The sequence below is a fragment of the Myxine glutinosa genome, chromosome 11, assembly GCF_964187855.1.
Source record: "Myxine glutinosa chromosome 11, kmMyxGlut1.1, whole genome shotgun sequence".
NCBI classification, from domain to species: Eukaryota; Metazoa; Chordata; class Myxini; order Myxiniformes; family Myxinidae; genus Myxine; species Myxine glutinosa.
In genome coordinates this window covers 73437147-73458454 of record NC_136271.1, presented here as the reverse complement: position 1 = coordinate 73458454, position 21308 = coordinate 73437147, and the positions used below count along the sequence as shown (strand labels likewise).

Sequence of the window (21308 nt, the reverse complement as noted above, 5' to 3'; positions counted from 1 at the left end):
CAAATTGATGATCAGAGATCAAGCCATTGGAGAAGAGGAAAGATTTCATATCTGAAGCAATGATGGATTCCATGACTTTGCTGATAATTGGGAGAAGGCTGATTGGTCTGTAGTTGCTGGGATCTGTTTTTGCACCTTTTTTGTGCAAAGCGGTGATGTTGGCAGATTTCCAAGCAGATGGAAGATGACCTTGAGCAAAAGAGAGGGTGAAGAGAACAGAGAGGGGGAGTGAAAGAGCGGAAGAACATGATTTTAGGACGCATTCATTTTGCGTCCACCCTCCAATTCTACCTCTATGGGCGCAATCCATCCCGCGCCCAATTTGGCTGTCCACTAGTCGAGTAACACGAGGTAGGCCTAAAAAGGTGGGGGCGGCGTTGAGGCCAGGAGCGGCAGAGGCGATGACGGTAAGAGCCACCAGCCAATCAGGGCTCGAGCGGAATGGCGTGAGGAGGCGTGGTGAAGCGCGTCTGGTGAGTTCCAGAAGCTTCGCGGGGCGGGTCTATATAAGTCCATACGAAAAGCCCTCGAAAGGACTCGCGTGCATACGGCAGTGGCAAAGGACTTGCAGAGAGGGAGCTAAAGGACTTCCAAGTAGGACTCGCAGAGCTGATCCAGAGGCGGAACGCGGAGAGAACCGGAGAACTCGCATCACTCGCCGTTGTTGAACTTTGAACCGTACATGTACGCGGGCGCAGCCAGACGCGCCGGTAACGCAGATAGCGCATTTCGGCCACGCGGGTGAGCGCGGCCATGACCACGAGTGAATAACCGCGAGTCGCGCCAAAGTCAGCCCTCTACCGTGTGCCCTGAGATAATCCGATTATTCAGGCGACACGCTACAAGCTCCTGTTTTCACCGACTTCCATCTCCACGGGACGTGCCGGGGACCGGAGAGAGCTGCACGAGAGCCATCCCTGGACGCGCTGGGAACATCATCCTGCCAGTCAGCAATCCCCATGTGAGTGTGTGTGTGAGACGGGCCCGTTTGTCCTGGGTATTAAGTAAGACTGTTTTTAAGGATTGCGCTGTGTCTCTGCTTCTTCTGCCATTGTATAGTGTAAATAAACCTGTGTTCTTTCTTTCCTGATTCGATCGTACCTGTGATTTCTCCATTGGCTAAGCGTGGTACGAATAAGATCACTCCAATCGGGTCTCGTAAGTAATAACGGCGCGGATCACGTGTACGCAACCGCTCGGCGTATCACCAACACACGTGGTTCGTGCGGGGCTTATGTCCTCGCTTCCAGGGCAGCGCGAGTACTTAGGTAACAGCGAATTTGGTCCTGAAACCCTATTTAGCGCTGTCCGGAAGGGACGTAATAGGTCCCGGGTCGCGCCAGGTCAGTCAAAGACAAGAGGACTAATCCCCCCTTGGTAAGGGAAGAAGGCCGGCGGCAGATCCGCAACAATATGTATGTATGTATGTATGTATATTGTCAAGTGACTACCCTCTGGTGAACACTGCAGGATGACACAACGAGCTTCAACTCTGAGGCTTTCAATCCAAAATGAAGGTATTCTTTACACGCAAGGTAAAGGGGGATTACCTGGACGTCCAGAACTTACCTGGACGGCCTCCACCCGACGTCTTCACACCTGGATAAATGAACTCGAACAACACGGAATTAAACTGTACAAAAATATGCCGGCTTTATTAACGGAAGGCCGGTAACAGAATAAAACACGGCAAAACTAAATTCTTAACTGGAGCGCTCCCACACAGACCCGTATACAGACGAGGGATAAAATAACTGGAAAATACATACGTGTAGTTTGTGGCACAGAGCTCAAATCGGTTGGTGTATCTCGTCAGGAATCGTCAAAGATCGTCTGAGGCCTTGGTGGGAAAATGCGCTCGCTGCACTGCCGTGGGCGCGAACTAGGCCTCACGCACCCACGTTCGTCCAGCCGTGCTCGTCTTCGTCGTCCGTGTGTGGGAAACCGCAGTTCTCGGTCCGCAGCTCTTCCTCCTCACGTCCACAAGCAGGATGTCAGAACACGACCGTTCGTGATGAAGCTTCCTTGCGCAAGAGCAATACTGACTTCGCTATGGTTCCAGAACGAGAAGGAGCCAGAAGATGTCGGCACACGACCGTTCACCACCAGATCCAAAACGAGAAGAAGCGAGAAGAGGTCGGCACACAACCATTCACCACCAGATCCAAAACGTGAAGGGAAAATGTCTGCCGTTCCACCTATTTTGTACTCGAGGCTCTGACGTCATCCCACAACGTCTCAGTCTCTGCTCCTATCAGCGAGTCTCATCCTAGCAGTCTCTGCCAATCAAATTCCGGACCACTGGTATTCGAGGCGTGGCCTCACGAACCTTTTGTCCTGTGTGCTCATCAAGTCGTTATCAGCGATAGTGCTTGATGCCTGGTTTCCAGTTGGTTTTTATTTACTGTGGTTAATGGCCGATTTCTTACTAGGTGTATGTAGTGCGGTGTCATAAGGAATACAGGAAAAGATTACAGAGGCAATTGCATACAGGGGATTAATTACCCATAATCCCTCACTAATTAACAAACCCCCCCCCTCTCATCGGGACGAAGATACACTTACACGACATCCGGTCTACACAAATTTCCTACTTATGAAACATCGAGGTTTCTTCTTCTTTACGACAGTCGGAGCACACTAATCTATACAATTCTACTTGGACGAAGGTATTGCCTACCCTCTACAAATGTAACAATATGTTAAGCTAACCGAAGAAACGCATTCATGATTTACCTGTATTCATCCGCGCTACTTTTTTTTTGTTACTTTGACTTGATTAATCGAGATGTAGATTGTGATATGGGCAAAATAAAAGATGCGCCGTAAAAACCCTGCTGGAAGTCTAAGGGAGGTGTTATATTGGGGACACATCTGCTCTGTGAAGCTGGAGGTTCAACTTTTCCATCCAGGTTTTGATAAATTTGTATTGACCTTCCCTTCCAGGTCGAACTGATTAAAAAAAAAAATATATATATATATATTTACTTGTACTCGGTTCCTTTTTATTTATATGTCTCGGGTTCTGACTTCTGATTTGCAGTATATATTCAGAGCACAAAATATATTTGGCCGCTCTCCCCCCCCCCCCCCCCCCCCCCATCACCATTCACCCCATTCCCGCCATCCCTCACTCTCTGAGAAAGCAGACATGGTCAAAGGGTGCATATCCTTCTGAAACGACGTGTGCCGAGTCACACTAGTTGATATAATAAAACAAGTAAAAAGCCGGTCAAATATGCCGATTGGAACAGTTTATTCGATGGTGCAGCCTCGTGAACGTGCCAAAGTCTGAAGCATCAGCCTAGTATCAGGTGTGCTTATATCTTCTTCATTTATTGGACATCCTACAGATGTAAATATGTGCTTATTAAATTCGGGTTCAGGTGACACCGTCACAATTTCGGTCTTCGAGGCCGGCCGATAGGCACAGTGTGACCGGAAGGGACGAGGTTCTCCTGACCACGTGGCCCTTGACTTGGTTTGTCCGCACAATGTGGGCGCTTTCAGGATGAACTTTAGCCGGGGAGCGTTTGGGTGCATGGCGCCTTTGGGCGCCCCGGTCTGAGACTGCCGCCCACGCGCAGAACACCTTGTGAGTGCACGTGGGTCCCGGCGGTCCCACTGGCCTAACGCTACCATGTTTAGACAGCGAAATCCGTCCCCGGGCACCGGCAAGCCAGGCACGGTAGGACACCCGCGGAGCCCCGGCGGACCAGGGGCGCGCGAGCCTACGCGTTAGCGTGCTACGGCGGAATCGACGGCTTCGGCCACGGCCGAGCCGATACTCGGCCCGGTCGCCCGGAAATGAACTGGTTCGACGCCCGCGCTAGAGAGGTCGCGGACGACTGAGATGTATTTACAAATTAGTTAATAAATTTGAGACGTCCGATTTCTAGTGTTTGGAAATTTGGAAGAGCTTGACCCTAGCCTTTCCCTTGCGAGGGCAAGGAGGAACTTAACACTTGACACTTAAGCTTAGTTTGAAGTACACCCTGCCAGCGCCCACGGCGGGACGGCAGGGCAACCAGAAGGGACGAGGTTCTCACTGACCACGTGGCCCTCGATCTGGGAAGCGAGAGGCGTTCCATTAGTGGACGCGCCCGCCCCTCACGCCCGACTTTTGGGCGGCCCCGGCAGGCCGTTTGTTTTGACGTTCCGTGACAGGCCCCGCACCCCCACCTCCGGGCCGACCGGGCGACCGGAATGAATCCCGGTGTCCCGATCCGAACAGAGGCTCGGCCCGGTCAGGCCCGGTCATGATGCCGACCGCAGCCGTGATGCCCCACCCACCCCAGAATTTCCATGTTTTAAACGTTTCCCAGTGTGTACCCTGGATTAGAATAGGTACACCGTATCCCTGCATTTCGTAAGAGACGATAAGAGGGTTGGCGTCAGACGGGCGTCAGACCTCCGCTTCCGGTCCGCTCGAGCAAGGAGGCTTGCTTCGATCTCTCCACAGCATCGAAGTCCTTTCCAAGGGTGTGGTGCTGGCCATGGTGCTGACCGGGCCGACGTAGTGTGGTGCTGACCGGGCCGACGTGGTGTGGTGCTGAACGGGCCGACGTGGTGTGGTGCTGAACGGGCCGACGTGGTGTGGTGCTGACCGGGCCGACGTGGTGTGGTGCTGACCGGGCCGACGTGGTGTGGTGCTGACCGGGCCGACGTGGTGTGGTGCTGACCGGGCCGACGTGGTGTGGTGCTGACCGGGCCGACGTGGTGTGGTGCTGACCGGGCCGACGTGGTGTGGTGCTGACCGGGCCGACGTGGTGTGGTGCTGACCGGGCCGACGTGGTGTGGTGCTGACCGGGCCGACGTGGTGTGGTGCTGACCGGGCCGACGTGGTGTGGTGCTGGCCGACGTGGTGTGGTGATGGCCGACGTGGTGTGGTGCTGACCGGGCCGACGTGGTGTGGTGCTGACCGGGCCGACGTGGTGTGGTGATGGCCGACGTGGTGTGGTGCTGACCGGGCCGACGTGGTGTGGTGCTGACCGGGCCGACGTGGTGTGGTGCTGACCGGGCCGACGTGGTGTGGTGCTGACCGGGCCGACGTGGTGTGGTGCTGACCGGGCCGACGTGGTGTGGTGCTGACCGGGCCGACGTGGTGTGGTGCTGACCGGGCCGACGTGGGGTGGTGCTGACCGGGGCGACGTGGTGTGGTGCTGACCGGGCCGACGTGGGGTGGTGCTGACGTGGCCCCCGCAGCCGTGATGCCCCACCCACCCCAGAATTTCCATGTTTTAAACGTTTCCCAGTGTGTACCCTGGATTAGAATAGGTACACCGTATCCCTGCATTTCGTAAGAGACGATAAGGGGGTTGGCGTCAGACGGGCATCCGGCCATAAAAACATTGCCTCAAAAAGAGAACCATGACAATTACACCTACATATGGGCAGGGTACAGCCCGAAGTGGAGATTGGTTTCTGAGGTTTGGGACATGGAATGTAGGGACAATGAAGGGAGATCAGGAGAAGTGGTGGAAGTATTGGTCAGAAGAAGAGTGGACATATGTTGTGTGCAAGAGACGAGATGGAAGGGAAGTGGTGTGAGAATGGTGAAGGGTAGGCAGGGACAGAAATACAAGTTTGTGTGGCAAGGGTGCCTGGAGGGCGTGAATGGTGTTGGTGTCTTGTTTTCTGAGGAGTTTCTAGACAGTGTGGTGAGTGTGACGAGAGTGAGTGATAGGTTGATGATGGTGAAAATGATGATTGGAAAGCTCTTGGTGAACGTCATCTCGGGATATGCTCCGCAGGTTGGTCGGAGCGATGAGGAGAAGGACAAGTTCTGGTGTGCGATAGAGAAACTGATTGAAAACGTGAAAGATGAGGAGGTTGTTGTGGTAGGAGGAGACCTAAATGGACATGTGGGAAGGAATATGGATGGTTTTGAGGGAGTTCATGGGGGTTATGGATATGGTGTGAGAAATGGAGAAGGTGAAAGGATTTTTGGAGTTTGCTGATGGAGCTTATTTGTAATACTCAGTTCCAGAAAGAGGATAATAAGCTTGTTACATACACGTCAGGTGGGTCGACGACAACTGTTGACTACCTGATGGTGCGTAGGCGAGATAGGGGGCACCTCCGGGACACAAAGGTGATCCCGGGGGAGGAGGCTGTTTCACAGCACCACTTGGTTGTCTGCGACATAAGGGTGAAAGGTGCGAGGAGAGCTCGGCGGGTGAAGTACCAACCGAGAATGAAGGTGTGGAGGTTGAAAGAGGTCACAGTAAGGGAGGGATTAAAAGAGAGGCTGAGTAGGGTAGAGGATGATGTGGTTGAGCTTGAAAGTGGTTGGATGTCAATGAAAGCTAGTCTGTTGGGAGCCGTTGGTGAGGTATGTGGATGGACAAAAGGCCCACCGAGGCACTCGGAAACATGGTGGTGGGATGATGAAGTTGGAAAGATGATTGACGAGAAGAGGAAGAAGTTCAAGGAGTGGCAGAAGGCGAAGGGTACGGGAGCAGAAACAGCAGAGCATGAAAGTTATAAGGCAGCCAAGAAGGCTGCAAAGAAAGAGGTAGCAAAGGTGCAGGAGGCATGTAGGAAAATGTTTGGAGAACTCTTGAGGCATGTAGGAAAATGTTTGGAGAACTCTTGGATTCGGAAGAGGGTCAGAGAGCAGTATTCAGGATTGCAAAGCAGATAGCGAAAGAGAGGTGTTATGTGATAGGGGTGAGTTGCTTGAAGGATGAAGTGGGACAAATCATTGTGGACCCAGATGGAACTAAAGGAAGATGGAAAAGATATATGGAAATGCTATTGAATACAGAGAATGAATGGGATGGCAACATAGAGAGTAACCCAGTTTTAGGACCGGCAGAGAAGATAACTGAGAAGGAAGTTGAGGAAGCGATAAAAGCAATGAAGAGTAGAAAAGCGGGAGGGCCTACGGGAGTTGTGGGAGATATGTTGAAGGCAGCAGGAAGTTGCGGTGTGAAGAGAATGACAGAGATCTGTAATCTGGCGGTGAAAGAAGGCCGCATTCCAGTGGATTGGGAACTGAGTACCCTCGTCCCTCTAAACAAGGGGAAAGGTGACCCTCTAGAGTGTGGGTCGTAGCGAGCGATAAAGTTATTGGAGCATGGAATGAAGGTGTTGGAAATTTTGTTGGAGAGGAGGACAAGGAAGAAAGTGAAGATCGACGAAATGCAGTTTGGATTTATGCCAGGAAGAGGAACGACAGACGTGCTTTTTATTGTGAGGCAGTTGCAGGAGAAGTACATGGAGAAGATGAAGAAGTTGTTTCTTGGGTTTGTTGATCTGAAGAAAGCATTCGATAGGGTTCCACGCAAAGTATTGGCATGAGCAATGAGGAAGTTAGGAGTGGAGGAATGGTTGATCAGAGTAGTGATGGCAATGTACAAAAGAGCGCGCACAGCTGTAAGGACGAAGGACGGGAACAGTTGTGAGTTTGAGGTGAAGGTGGGAGTGCATCAGGGGTCGGTATTAAGTCCACTACTATTTGTAGCTGTGATGGAGGTGCTGGCTCAGAACGTAAAGGAGGGTTTACCGTGGGAGTTGTTGTATGCAGATGATCTGGTGTTGATTACGGAAAGTATGGATGGACTGAAGGAAAAGATGAATAAGTGGAAGGAATATATGGAGACAAAAGGTCTGAAGGTGAATATCGGAAAGACGAAGGTGATGGCAAGTGGTAAAGCATGTGGTGAGGTGGAAAGAACTGGGAAGTGGCCCTGTGCTGTGTGCAGGAAGGGTGTCGGACTGAACTCCATTCAATGTACAATGTGCGCTGAGTGGGTTCATCAAAAATGTAGTGGTCTGAGAGGGTCATTAACCAGTGTGGCAGCTACATTCAAATGTGAGGTGTGCACAGAGGGAGCTGCAGATGGAGGAAATGTTGAGTTCGATCTTGGAGACGGCATGAAGCTGGAAGGTGTGAAAACATTTTGCTACCTCGGAGACATGCTGAATGGAGAAGGTGGATCAGACTAGGCAACGGTTGCTGGAGTGAGATGTGCATGGAAGAAGTTTCGGGAACTGAGTGGCATGATGATGAGGAGGGGAGTGTCGTTGAAGCTGAAGGGAAAGGTGTATGCTGCATGTGTGAGAAGTGTTATGATTTATGGGAGCGAGACATGGGTAATGAACGTAGAGCAGCAACGAAGGTTGGAAAGGGTGGAAATGCGAATGGTTCGATGGATGTGCGGAGTATCGTTGAGAGAGAGGAAGACAAATGATGAATTGCGAAAAATGAAGGGAATAGAGCCTGTGATTGATGCTGTGAAGAGGAACAGGTTGAGATGGTTTGGTCATGTGTTGAGGAAGGATGAAAATGACTGCTTGAGAAGAGTGATGGAAATGAATGTAGAAGGAAGTAGAGGACGGGGAAGACCGAGAAAGACTTGGCTCAAGATGGTCGAAGAAGAAATGCGGGCAAGGGGGTTAACAAGGGGAGATGCAGAAAATAGGGCAAAATGGAGAAGATTGTCATGGGGCCCGCAAGGCTAACCCTCGCTCTCGCAGGGAAAATGGCCTTAAAATGCATGTTGTTGTTGTTGTTGTCTACAGATGTAAATTAACACTTGTTTTACTCTGCTCGTGTTGCACATCACGTGCAGCGAATGTCACCTCCTTGCGCCTTGTATTGATATTGTTATTTTAAAAAACATTTCTGCACACTGCCCTTGAGGCACGGTTTGCAAGCCACCGTCTACAATTCCTATAGAAGAGACATAATTACTCTTTAATGGAAAATGTTTTCGAATTTGTTTTATCCTCAAAAATAGACTGCAGTGAACGCGTGTGTTGACCTTGGTGGGCATTTTGAATTTTTCCCTGTGTGGAACCTATTGACCTATTGCAGTTGCTGTATCTCCTTCTATCGCATGAATTACTTCAGTTTAAGTTAGTAAACCTATCTTGATATAATGCTTAACAAATGTAGATGTGAACTATTAATGCTAACAAATTCCAAGATTGCTAAAAAAATTCTAAATATCCACCAAATTTCATATTTTGTCATACATAGAACCTTTTTTTAAGTATTGTAGCAACTATGTCCTACTAGCAGATGGATTCGTTCAGTTTAAGTTTGTAAACCTATGTTAATATGATATATGAATAATATAGAATGTAAATTTTGTCGTGTCGCCGGTGATTAAGATCACCGACGACAGATAGCCAAATGTTGCTTTACTTCGAGGCGCATTTCAAACTTGGCGGGATTATCTTTTTGCGTGTGCAGGAAAGGCCCGAAGCCTTATCTGATCGGACGGCCGACATGGGTTTTTTTTATTACTCAACCCACAAACACAAACATGGGACAAGCAAAATCCACAATACAAGAATGAAATGCAAAAATAAAGGATTTAATGAAAATAATCGTGGAAATAACATGAATGGTGAAGTAAATCTATAATCCTACTGCGAGACATCTCCATTCAGACTCGTATACAAACAAGGGAAAAACGAAAGTAAAAGTAGATAATAGCTTTTTTTTATAGTGCCGGCACTTATCTCTCTCAACGAGGTTGTTGAAGGAAATGGCAGTTCAAGGTGGCCCGAAGCCGCTCGCGCGGGAACCGCTCCAACAATGGCGCAGAGTCACTCTCCACAGCGCCACATATGTGAGGTGCCAAGAGCCCCACAAACTGTCACTCCCACCTTCTCCTCACGGACGCCGCTCTTTCTCAGCACCAACGCCCCGAACCAGATACAGCCGCAGCCGAGCGACCCGAAAAGGCCAAGAGAGTGTGTCCGCTGGCCACCAACCCAGAACCAAGAGAGGGCGAGAGAGGGGGAAAAGCACTCTCCCCTCTTCTCGCTGACGTCACACTCAAACCAATCCCCGCGCCCCACTAGAGTCCATGGCCATGACCAATCGTTCCCTTCGGGGCGGGGCCTCACGGCCTTTCTTGACGCACATTGAGAATGTTCTGGGGCGGGGTTCCCTTGCCGATCGGCAAATGTGCTGGATTTCTGTTGGGCTTGTCGGTGTGGTTGTGGCAATGTGCCGATTACATGGCTGGCCGATTGAATTTTATAAGAATAAAGGGAAAATTACAGGAGGCATTACGTTACACACTGGGGATTATTAACCATAAGCCCTATTTAACTAGCACAAAACCACCCTCCTTATGGCGACATGCAAACACTTATCCACACAGTCGGCTACTTAATCTCAGGGATTCTTCTTCTTTGCGTCACACGGTCCATTCTAAACTATACATTTCTGACTTCACGTAGGTATTTCATCTCCAACCACCACAAACGTAACAACATCATTATAACCAACTTCAAAGAGTCAAAAATTATTCAAAATGTCTGCCAAAATGCAGATTTAATCATACATAAAACTAATTTGGAATTTTGCAGTCTCTGTAGCCTTCTGACAGATAAATTACTTCAGTTGAAGTTATGAAACTAACATTAATGTGATGCAAGAATTGTTGATGATGTGCATGTAAATACTACCAACTTCCAAAATAGTGTAAACATATAATCCAGCACATAAAGTCACATGGATAAAGAATGAGGAATGTATGACAGAAGCGACACAATCAATTTCAGGAGCTGCTTAAGCATGGGCCTAGTCCTGGCAATCTCCTGACCAGGCACAGAGTGAAGTGAATTTTAACACTGCTTTAGCACATTTGCAGTGCCTACGGCGTCCCTTCTTACAACCGCAGTGTATCGGTTCAAAGCACGACTTTGATGCTTCTCTGAGAGTGGTCCACAGCGGCTGCCATTCAGTCAAGACCTTGGTCCTCCCCCAGTCAGAAGGATTTGGCCACTTTGGATCGGGAGACAGACACGTATCCCAGCAGTAGCACTGGTAACGGGCACGCTTTATGTGCTGCTCCAATGCAGCCTGTGTCAGTGGAATGTTCTCCAGAATACGAGATTTCTGGGCAAACAGTTGTTTCTTGGCATCATTGACTCTACTGAGGTCACGTGTTCTGCAATACACGAGGACAACAAAGCACTCTATCATTTTCATCGACTTGTCACTAATAGCATCTGCCATGTGCACTAGCTCTTCAAATTCTTCAGTGACCTCGGGGTAGACATTCCAGGTCGACCATGCAGTCTTCTTTCCGATACTTGAAAATGAAGACACGATGTCACAGCCTGTAAGGGTGTGGAACATTGGAATGGTAACAGATTTCCTTGGGCTAATGGCTTCAGATATTCTATGGATTGCTATGAACCTGAAATTTCCACCAGTACCAAACACCACCCATGGTTCATCGGGCTTTATGTTGTTTAGTGTTGCTATTGCCACCAAAACAACATCAGTATCAACTGTACGCACCAACAGTTTATTGTACCGCTCCTTGACAGCATCTGCCACGTGCAAAAATAGATGCGTGTCGGCTTCCTCGTGTGAGCATGGCACCAGTCCTGCCAAGTCAGTTTGTGCCAAAGAGCAAAGCACATTATGTCCATCAGTTGCATACATTGCCTTTCCCTCTCTTTGTAAAAGGGTGACCTGGTGTGACAAGAAGCTGAACAGTTCTGTTTTGTTCTCCAGACGTAATAAATCTATCCAGTTATGTAAGCCACCAAACATTATTACAAAAGAGTCCAGCCATGCTCACTTCTGATAGGCTATGTAGCACCTACAATAGAGAAAAATAGGTTTCCTATGTGGCAAAACTCAAAATGGCTGCCAATGTCAATATACATGACCTTCACGATGGGCCCCAATCTAGAAATTAACTTTGTGGTGTGTAGAATCATTGTGCAAAATTTATTGCTTGTACCATAAAATACACAATTAATTTGCTACTCTGTTGCAGTATCAATTGTTTTGGTTTTTTTGACATTTTAATATATTTTTAAGCGGTGAGGCCACTTCAATATTTGGCTATGTTCGTCCATCTGTCCATCAAAATTAAGAAGAACCTTTATAACCCACCTTTGTTTATTCTAAAGTGTATTTTTAGAGGGTTTGAAAGGGTAATTCTAAAGGGTATCTCTAATGGGTTCTAAAGGATAATTCTAATGGGTTCTAAAGGGCAATTATAATGGATTATAAAGGGTAATTATGGGTTGTAAAGGGTAATTATGGGTTGTAAAGGGTAATTATGGGTTGTAAAGGGTAATTATGGGTTGTAAAGGGTAATTCTATTGGGTTATAAAGGGTAACTAATGGGTTCTAAAGGGCAAATCTAATGGGTCCCCCCCCCCCTCTTTTTTTTGATGAAGTGTTAAAGTGTAAGTGCAGGGGTTCGTGTGACCATTGCACATTGCCCCCTTTGCTTGGTATCCTTAGCTACCCATCGGGCATTATTATCTTTCTCACCAGAGGAAATATGACATTTCTTGCAAATCCAGAAGAACACAGGTTGTGCTGGCTGTTTGTCAAGGTTTCTTTACCAGCTACTTTATCCAGGCAAACGGCCAATTAACCGTGAATAATATTGTGGAATTCTTCATAGGATCTGTGGAAATACCCATACCCATGACCATGAAGGCCCAGCATATGTGCCATCATGTTTTTTGGGGAGTTTTTTTTGCTGCAATTGAAATCTTTTGGTTGGAGGATTGTTACAGAACAACAAACCAAATATCCACCTTCTTGATAAACTTGGTGTATTGTCGAACCATTATGCTTCATGCTGCATTAGTCATTTCAAATGGCATCTTGCCATTGTTAACACTGGTTCATCAATGCTCATGAAAAGCATGCTATGAATAGCAAAAAGCAATTGATGGAGCAGTGAAGGCACAGCTGTCTATGAGTCTGTTTAAGTCTTCCTATAAAAAATTTTTTATCTCGTATCATTGTTAGTTTCCTTTCTACACGTTGATTTCTTATTCACTTTTGTAAGTCTTGCCTTGCTGTTATTTCATTTTTTAAAAATTTGTTTACTCTTGTTATTTTTATTCATTGTATTTTTGACTATTTCCTTCATTTTGTACCATTCGGTATCTTAATCTAATTTAATGTTTGCCATTTATATTGTTTGTCCATAGGCATATCAATACAAGCCTTGGCTTCTGAATTTGCCTCCGTATTTGCTTCCCTCGATATTATCTTGATTGTATCCTTCGGAGTTTTTTATGTTTCTGAAGTATTGCTTTCGTATATTTTTTGTTTGACTCTACTTTTGCAACTTTGGAAATAAATGTTTATTTGAATTTAATTGAAATTTCACCTGTACTGTCACATGTTACAAATGTACTACTATCGGTGTACGTGCTTTGTTTCAGGTTCTGTAATTATTACCTTGATTGGGAACTATTTGTGTTCTGTCATCATTTCCTTCCATACCGGTTTCTCCATCAACAAGATCAATGAAGACAAACCAGTATGTGACAGTTTCTGTATCCAATTTTTATACACCCTTTCTCACTCACAAATAATAAATCTTCTTTGCTTGGTGGCCATCGTATATTTTTCCACAGGTGTAGCATTTGTTTAGTAAAAGGAAAATTGATTTTTACCTGGTTTGCAGCAGGCCCTGGGATCTCATTGCATAATAGTGAAACCCAATAGGATTTGTTGCGAAACTGTGTCGACATTCCATTGTCCCCACATTCTTTAAACCAAACCACTCCTTGCTTGTTCCCTTTCATCAATCTTTCTGCTCATTAATTCACCTTTTCTGATCTCCACAATCACTTGGCTGTCTCTGCACAGTCGTGACGCATGACTCCAGTAAGTTGAGCATGAATACATCTTGAGCCCAATACCCAATTTGTATTTAGTTAACTAATACATTTCTCATGGCACACATTTCCATACCTTGATGGAAATGCAAACCATTTGATGCACCGCTAGCCACGGCTGTGGTGCACGTGCTTACCTTTTGTGGATGGTAGACACCTTTTGGCAATGAGTTATCTTTTAGCAAGTTTTTTAGCAACTTTTAGCAAGTTATCTTTTAGCAAGTTATTTTGTGCCACTCTCTAGTCTAGATGCACACATTGGCGTAGAGATGGCAGGATGGACGGGACCACCTCCCCAGCGTGACCGTCAATGGGTCGCCAAATGACGCCTCCCAAAAAACGTTTTGATGCTCCATTTGGTTGTGTATACATTTTAATACAACGGGCTCTTGAGAGTACGAGAAGTAACTTTCAGAACCACGTTTAACATTTTAAACTCCATGCTACGTGTCAGTGTGTCATGCCAGATGTTTACAAACTCTTTCCATCCGGTTTAACACTTTTTGTAATTACTAATCACCTCCGCACAGTAAATAAATCCGTATAAATAATTATGGGGCTGCCTGCTGTGTTCGTGTCTTATCTTATCTAATTGTCTTGTGAATCTTCGAACAGATGAGGTTTTGCATTCTGTAATACGGAGATCACCCATGATGAGGCTGAAGGGATGGAGGGGTTAAAGTTGTTGGACAGATATTTCGTAATGACGTAATTACATGTCGATCAGATCCTGATGTCTCGCGCTGTACGAACCCAATTAGCAACGGCCAGGATCACGTGTCAAGTTAGTGATTTAACTTCCTTGTCCTTTCGACGTCTTGGATTGGAATCCCCACTTTACTATAATTTCATCCTCTGTATGTGTATGTGCGACCATCCAAGGATAATTGTAATCGGTGCTCTTTCTTATTGTTTTTCTTTCTTTCCCGAGTAGAGGTTCCTTCAGCCCAGCCTGTTTGTACACACAAAATACGCTATGATGTATGACGCATGGTGAGGACAGGCGTGTGAGGGAAAAATAGCGAGAAGGTACATGGCGCTTGAAGGGCCTCCGGGTAAACTTGATGAGAAGCCTCAGCAAGTGTGTTGGGCTGGCAGGATGGCCTTGAGGTACTCGCACTCGCCTCCAAGCCGTCTAGCCTGGGTTTGAATCCCGACCCAGCTATAAACGGTCATTCCGGTGTTTCACAGGCAGGGTGATTCATCAATGTGCGTGCTGTTCCTCCGATGGCCGTTAAACTAGGTGTCCCTTCTGCCGGTATTAGTTGGTGGACGTTAGAGATCCCACAGTGTTCTTCTGAAATAGTAGAGGAGCCAGTGTCTGCTGCTGAGCCCACTGGGGAATATTAAAGCTCTTTCATATGACCAACCCCCCAATAGAAATTCCTGACGATGCCAGTGCCTGTGGGGCGCCAGTGTTGACCTTTGACCCAGGGCGCCACAAACCCTAACTACGCCACTGTATTCAGATAGGACATACTTGTATAATTATCCTCTTTTCTATTTATAATGTGAAGTATAAATGTGTTTGTGATATAATGAGAGATTACTGTTCATAATGTTTGCCAAAATGTTAGATCTGATGTGCTCCTGCTATTTTGCATGTACGACTGGGTGAGATTGTATTACTAACTGCATTGTGTACTTTATATTCAGGAATGGTAGAGGAGGAGGTTGGAGAGGCATGTACTTGTGACTTTAGGCGTAGGACGGAACGAGGGGGGTCAAAATTCTGCCATCATTGCATAGATAAGATACTCGTTACAAGAAAACAATTTTTAAATGGCATGAGCTATGGATTAATGGCACATTAATTTCTTAATTGTACAGTATATGCAAACCTTGACTATTGGACATTCATCATTTAATCTTACAATTCCTGTCATGTGATCCAAGCTATCTTGAAAATTCAAATAAGCTCTCACACAGAACCTGTGGTACGTTTCTGCTTGCAACTCTATAATTCCCGAAAGTCCACAATATCACTCATAAGTGATCTCTGGACTTAAATCCAATCGAACGTGCATAGGACATCCTTGGAAGGCGTTTCCGGGCCCCAAATCTGCTTGGTCTCTTGATCAACTGGAAATGGCTTTTGTCGAAGGACGCAACATCCCACTGAGGTGGATCGTCTGCTCTGTTCAATGACAAGATGTGCATGAGCTCGTATCCAGAATAATGATAGTCACGTGTTATTGAAGTATGATCATTTGCATTCTGGCGTCGTTGCCGGTTTGCATGCTCAATTCAATGTGCCATGTTGTTTTTACAAAAAACAGCTTTACTTTCGCTTCCAGTGGCATTGTTTGTTTAAGGAGTGTACATATCAATGTGCTGATCCCCTTGAACCAGAATACGAACATATTTTAATGTAGCCTTTAAAACAAGACCTAAACCTTTGTTGGGTAAATTTATTTTGTGGTGTAGATTTTCTTTTAATTTTTTGAGACTGTCTGTATATGTGCATTTTATATTTGTATTATTTGTTACAAATACCTCTGCTTTTATTTCAGGTTCTTGTGGATTCTGGTGGATGCAAGAATCGATCATCGGTGTGCTCAAGTTTCAAGACGAAAGTATTGAGTGATTCCCCAGATAAGAAGGCATTGTTCACCTTGAACGTGACAAACTTGAAAAGTGTTGACCTCAGCGTTGTGGTAACAAAAGCACCGTTACACTGTAACCTGATTGTCCTATAACATGATAATATAATCCACCTGGCTGTGGCTAATTCACGAGAAGAAAGCTACATGCAGGCTAGCAGTTGCTTCAGGTCAATGTGCATCAGGCACTGCATTATGTCATGGTAACATCAGTGGCCATTTCCTAGATGTTTCATTATAACTCGTGTGTGTGTCCGTGAACGTACATACATGCACGTACATTCAGGTATCCCCCATTCACACAAGGGATGCGGTCCTGGAGAGCAGAATGTTAACAAATAAAACGCAAATCGAAAATGCTTTTACCATTATTTTAAAGGTAAAGAATAGGGGATGCGTTTCTGTCCCCAAATGTTCGGCCTCCCTAATAAGATGTTTTCCATCACCATAGCGTAAGAAAAATACTGTTGCAAATAAAACTAACAAAAACCTGAAATAAAAATACATTTAAGGCATTTACATTAATACATCTCACTTAACACTAAATAAATACAAAATCCTTCACCTTTTCAAGGTGTATGTACTCACCATGAACGAGCAATGCAGTGAGGTTCTCACCCTTGTTGCGTATTAGTATGCCCAGCATTATATCCTGGTGAAAACGTTTCGTTGGGGCAGCAATTGAGCTTGAGGAAGGCCTCTTACTGGACATCTTGAGAGATGAGCTAAATTATGAATGAATGAATGATCGTTTTAAGGCCATTTTCCCCGCTAGAGCGGGGGTTAGCCTTGCGGGCCCCATGACAATCATGGTTCCCTGTTTGAGTCAATGTTTTTATGGCCGGATGCCCTTCCTGACGCCATAGATGAGCTAAATTATGACCGATTTGAAATGATGGAGCACTTCACAAAGAGAGGCCCAAGATAGCGAACTAAGGTAGACCGACGCTTGATGCTGCACGAGATGCTGTGACGGTGTACCATGTACACTTGGCTGTGACGTGGCTCACTAAAAGAGTGGAGCGCTGTTTGACATTTCCTCCATTTCCTACTGTACTCTTTACAGTGTTTGAATTTTGTTGAAATGAAAAATGTGAATGTATATCGAAAAACATTTATGTCGAAATCGAAAAACAAAAAGTCAGTTTGTTGTCCTCCTATATTAAATGAGGTAATTCTCTACATGTATGCAAGTAAACACATCTGAAAATCATAGAAAAAAAACAAAACAGTAGGCCCGGTTTCCACCAATTTTTACATAAGTCGATAGTATCCAGGGTCAGATCATGGACACCACCTCCATCCCTTCCCCTACGTGAGGGGGTGGGAGGAAGAAGACCTACAATTTTCGCCTGTACACATGCCACAGTGCAAGTGGTTTTATTGACCCCTGCTGCAGACGGCGGATTATTAGCTACAGCACCAAAAATATTTGCACTCCCATATTCCCGCCCCAGGCTGCTCCTGAGCATTCGTAAATCGAGCAATACCTGTATAAGATTGGGGTGTTTGGGATTGTACATTTTAAAAGGAAAAAGGCACACCTAACCAAAAAGTAACGATATATACTCTGCTAATGTAGGAATAAACAAGCAAGAGCAGACTCGGTCTCAGGCGACATTTCAACTGCTTCCCAATGAGTTTCCTCAGGCAATAGACCCCGAGCCTCGGCATGTGCCTTTTATTCTCGAGGTGACAATTCAATTCCAGTCGCATGCCGGTGCGAGAGGTCATTTGAGGAGTGTTTTTGTTTTTGCCTTAATCGACAAATGCCAATCACATCAACGGTCTGCTCTGCTCTTTTCATTACTGACTAGTGATTAGGTTGGGTGTGTGCATGCAATTTCTTGTTTTTGTGTTTCCGAGGAACTAACAAGCCTAGTTTTGTGTCCGGGTTGGACTTAATGGCGTGTGGGTTGCGTGGTTGGTGGAGTTTCCATTGGGTGTTGTACACTACCGGTCAAGTTTTCGAACACCTCAATTTTTCCAGTTTTTATTGAAATTTACGCAGTTAAATGTCTCAATGTATTCTGAAATTAAGCATAAAACAAATAAAAAATTGGAGATAAAAAAGAAATCATAGAATCATTTTGTTTAACAAAATTTAATTTAAATTTTTGACTCAGCAAAGTAGCCACCTTTTGCAGATATAACCGCCGAACACACTCGTGGAATTCTTTCTACAATGGAAATCAAATATTGTTCGGAAAGTTTTTCCCAATACTGTTGCAGAAGTTCCCACAAATGTGTTGCACTTGTAGGTTGCTTTGCTTTCACCCTTCTGTCCAGTTCATCCCAAACTAGCTTGATGGGGTTTAAGTCTGGAGACTGTGCTGGCCATTCCATGATTTGAAGCCTACCCTCTTGTTCTTTTCCTCAAAGGTAGTTTTGACATAGTCTGGAGGTGTGTTTAGGGTCTTTATCTTGCTGTAGGATGAACCTCTGACCAACTAGGCGTATACCAGAGGGTATTGCATGGCGCTGCAAAATGCTGTGGTGGCCCATTTGGTTCAGGGTGCCAGTCACTCTGTGCAAGTCGCCGACTGGATCCAGCAAAAGAGGCCGAGACCATCACGCTTCCTCCTCCATGTTTGACAGTTGGTGTCACACACTGAGGAACCATCCTTTCACTGACTCGACGGCGTACAAAAACCCTGCGTGATGAACCAAAGATTTCAAATTTTGATTGTTAAGCTGTGTGCTAAGCTGTGCTTGAAGCTGTTGTCCTGTGAGCCGCCTATCACGCAAGCTGTTCTCAGAAACTTGTCTTCTGATTCTGTTGTGGCTTTGGGTCTGCCAGACCTCTTCCTGTCAGAGTTTCCTCCAGATTCCAATATACTACTTTGTGCAGTGCAATATTGTCCAAATAATGCTTTTGAGGGTGTCATAACAGTCTGTTCCAATACTGCTTTTATTCAGACAGGGGGTTTGTAATCAAGTGATCAGCAGAGGTTAGGACACCTGTGACCTATAGGAATTGTTTGCATCATCTTTCAAGGCTTAATTTACTTACATTGCTGTAGAACAGCTGTAAGTTGTTAACCCATTACTTGTTCCCTGAAGAAGGCCTTTTTTACAATATAACTGCAATCTACATAATAATAGCGTAAGGACTCGACTTTGTTATCCCTTTTACGCCGCACCCAGTGACCCGATGCCCACGGCACTAATGGATTTACAATCTACGAACCGCGCTCTTTGTTTATCACGTACAGGCACACTCGAAAAATCGGAATTAGTCGACGTTGGGGCCCAAAAGCATCCGATTAACTGCCGATACGACGCCATCATATTGGCGTCTGCTGGGTGAAGGCGAAGCAAGCCGTCCGCTGAGTGGACAATCCCAGAGTGGTGCTATGCCGATTCCCATTACGAATCCATTCATTTTTCAAAAGTATATCGTAGCGTTGTCATTTAAGTAGATTGCAATAAATACGTTGTTCATATACGCACTCTTCATTCTCATCTTTCTTCCCAACTCTTACTCGGACAAGCAAATCCCCTATGCCATCCATAATGGTACACACTATCCATACACCACATCCTCCCTTCCGTGGATGTTCCACGGGTTTCGGCTAGTTTACATTATTTTCCCGTTTTTGCTAACCTAACCTTTTTTTTTTTTTTAACCTCGAGCAGTTTACTACTTACCTTTGTACCATTTCAGGTTATTCACTGGACATTAAACTGCATAAATTTCAATAAAAACTGAAAAAATTGACGTTCTAAAACTTTTGACCAGTAGTGTATATGTTTGGGTGTGGTATTGGGCATCGCGTGTTGTTTTTTGTTCACCTTGTTGACTTTTTGCCATTCTCAGAGGTGTGTATAATGTGTGTATTGACATTGTATACATGTATATGTGCATACGAGTAAAAATCCCGTTTAAATACGACGGGTTGGAACAGTTTATTCGACAGTGTAGCCACGTGAGAGTACCAAAGTCTGAAGTCTCAGCCTAGTGTCAGGTGTACTTTTATCTTTTTTATTTATTAGACATTCTACAGATGTCAATGAACACTCGTTTTACTCTGCGTGTGTTCCACATTACGTGTAGTGAATTTCACCTCCCTGGGCCTTGTATTAACTGTTATTAAACTTCTGTACACCGCCCTTGAGGCTCGGTTTGCAGGCCACCGTCTACAATTCCAATAGAAGAGACATAATTACTCTTTTATGGAAAATGTTTTTCGAGTTTGTTTTTCCTCAAAAATAGACGCTAGTGAACGTTTTGCCATTCTCAGAGGTGTGTATAATGTGTGTATTGACATTGTATACATGTATATGTGTATACGGGTAAAATTATTGATTAATTATTGATTGTTAAAAGATTGGCCTTTAAAACCTACCCTTATGAAGGGGGACAAACACCTGTACAAACACACAAACTGACATTGTGTTTTATATGGCATGTGCGATGCGCATACATTGAGAGGTGCTTTGACAGTGCATGCTTAAAAATAACAGTGACTAAGAAATAGATAAGAAATAAATTGATTGTGATGAATATAGAGAGCCCCAAAATAGCATTTGGTGATTTATGAAATTGGTGGCATGGTTTAAAATCAAGTTTGCCACAACTGCAGAGACCAGTGAACCCATAGCAGCCATCTTGTTACTTAACTTGTCCCCAAACATTTATTGAAAATTCATGGTCCGATTTTGTTCAAACTTGGCACAAGCACAGCCACATGACGGCATACACGTGCACTTCACTTAATTTTGCGATTCATCAAAGATGGCCAACTGGAAGACTGGCGGCCATTTTAGTTGTAAAAAAAACAAAAAACAACCCATTTTGACTCCGTACTCGACCATTTTTCAGAAATGCATTTACCGATGTTCTTCAATCTTGGCACACCGATAACGAATGAGGGGTTACATGTGCACGGCATTTTTTTCTAGATCAGAACCAAGATGGCCGACTGGAGGCCATTTTGTTACTTAAACGTGTCCCCATCCATTTCTCGGACATGCACGTAACCGATTTACTTTAAACTTGGCACAAAGGCAATACATGAGTACACATATGCAGAAGATTTTGATTTGTCATTCCACCAAAGATGG

At 45.4% G+C, this 21308-nt stretch overlaps 2 protein-coding genes across 3 annotated transcripts in view; both read left to right on the top strand.

The window, feature by feature from the left end:
• Positions 1–21308, top strand: part of RCN2 (reticulocalbin 2) — a 425951-nt gene that overhangs the window by 311908 nt on the left and 92735 nt on the right. The window lies entirely within an intron of this gene.
• The window catches only part of LOC144894295 (uncharacterized), a 66969-nt gene that overhangs the window by 27756 nt on the left and 17905 nt on the right, over positions 1–21308 (top strand). Inside the window, exons 3-4 of one of the 2 annotated variants that reach the window (XM_078786776.1) lie at positions 13180–13277; positions 16152–16295. In XM_078786776.1, the coding sequence (XP_078642902.1) occupies positions 13180–13277; positions 16152–16295 (242 nt within the window). Of the gene's footprint in view, positions 1–13117; positions 13278–16151; positions 16296–21308 lie in introns of those variants that run through there. The other variant, XM_078786775.1, reaches the window with a different exon arrangement.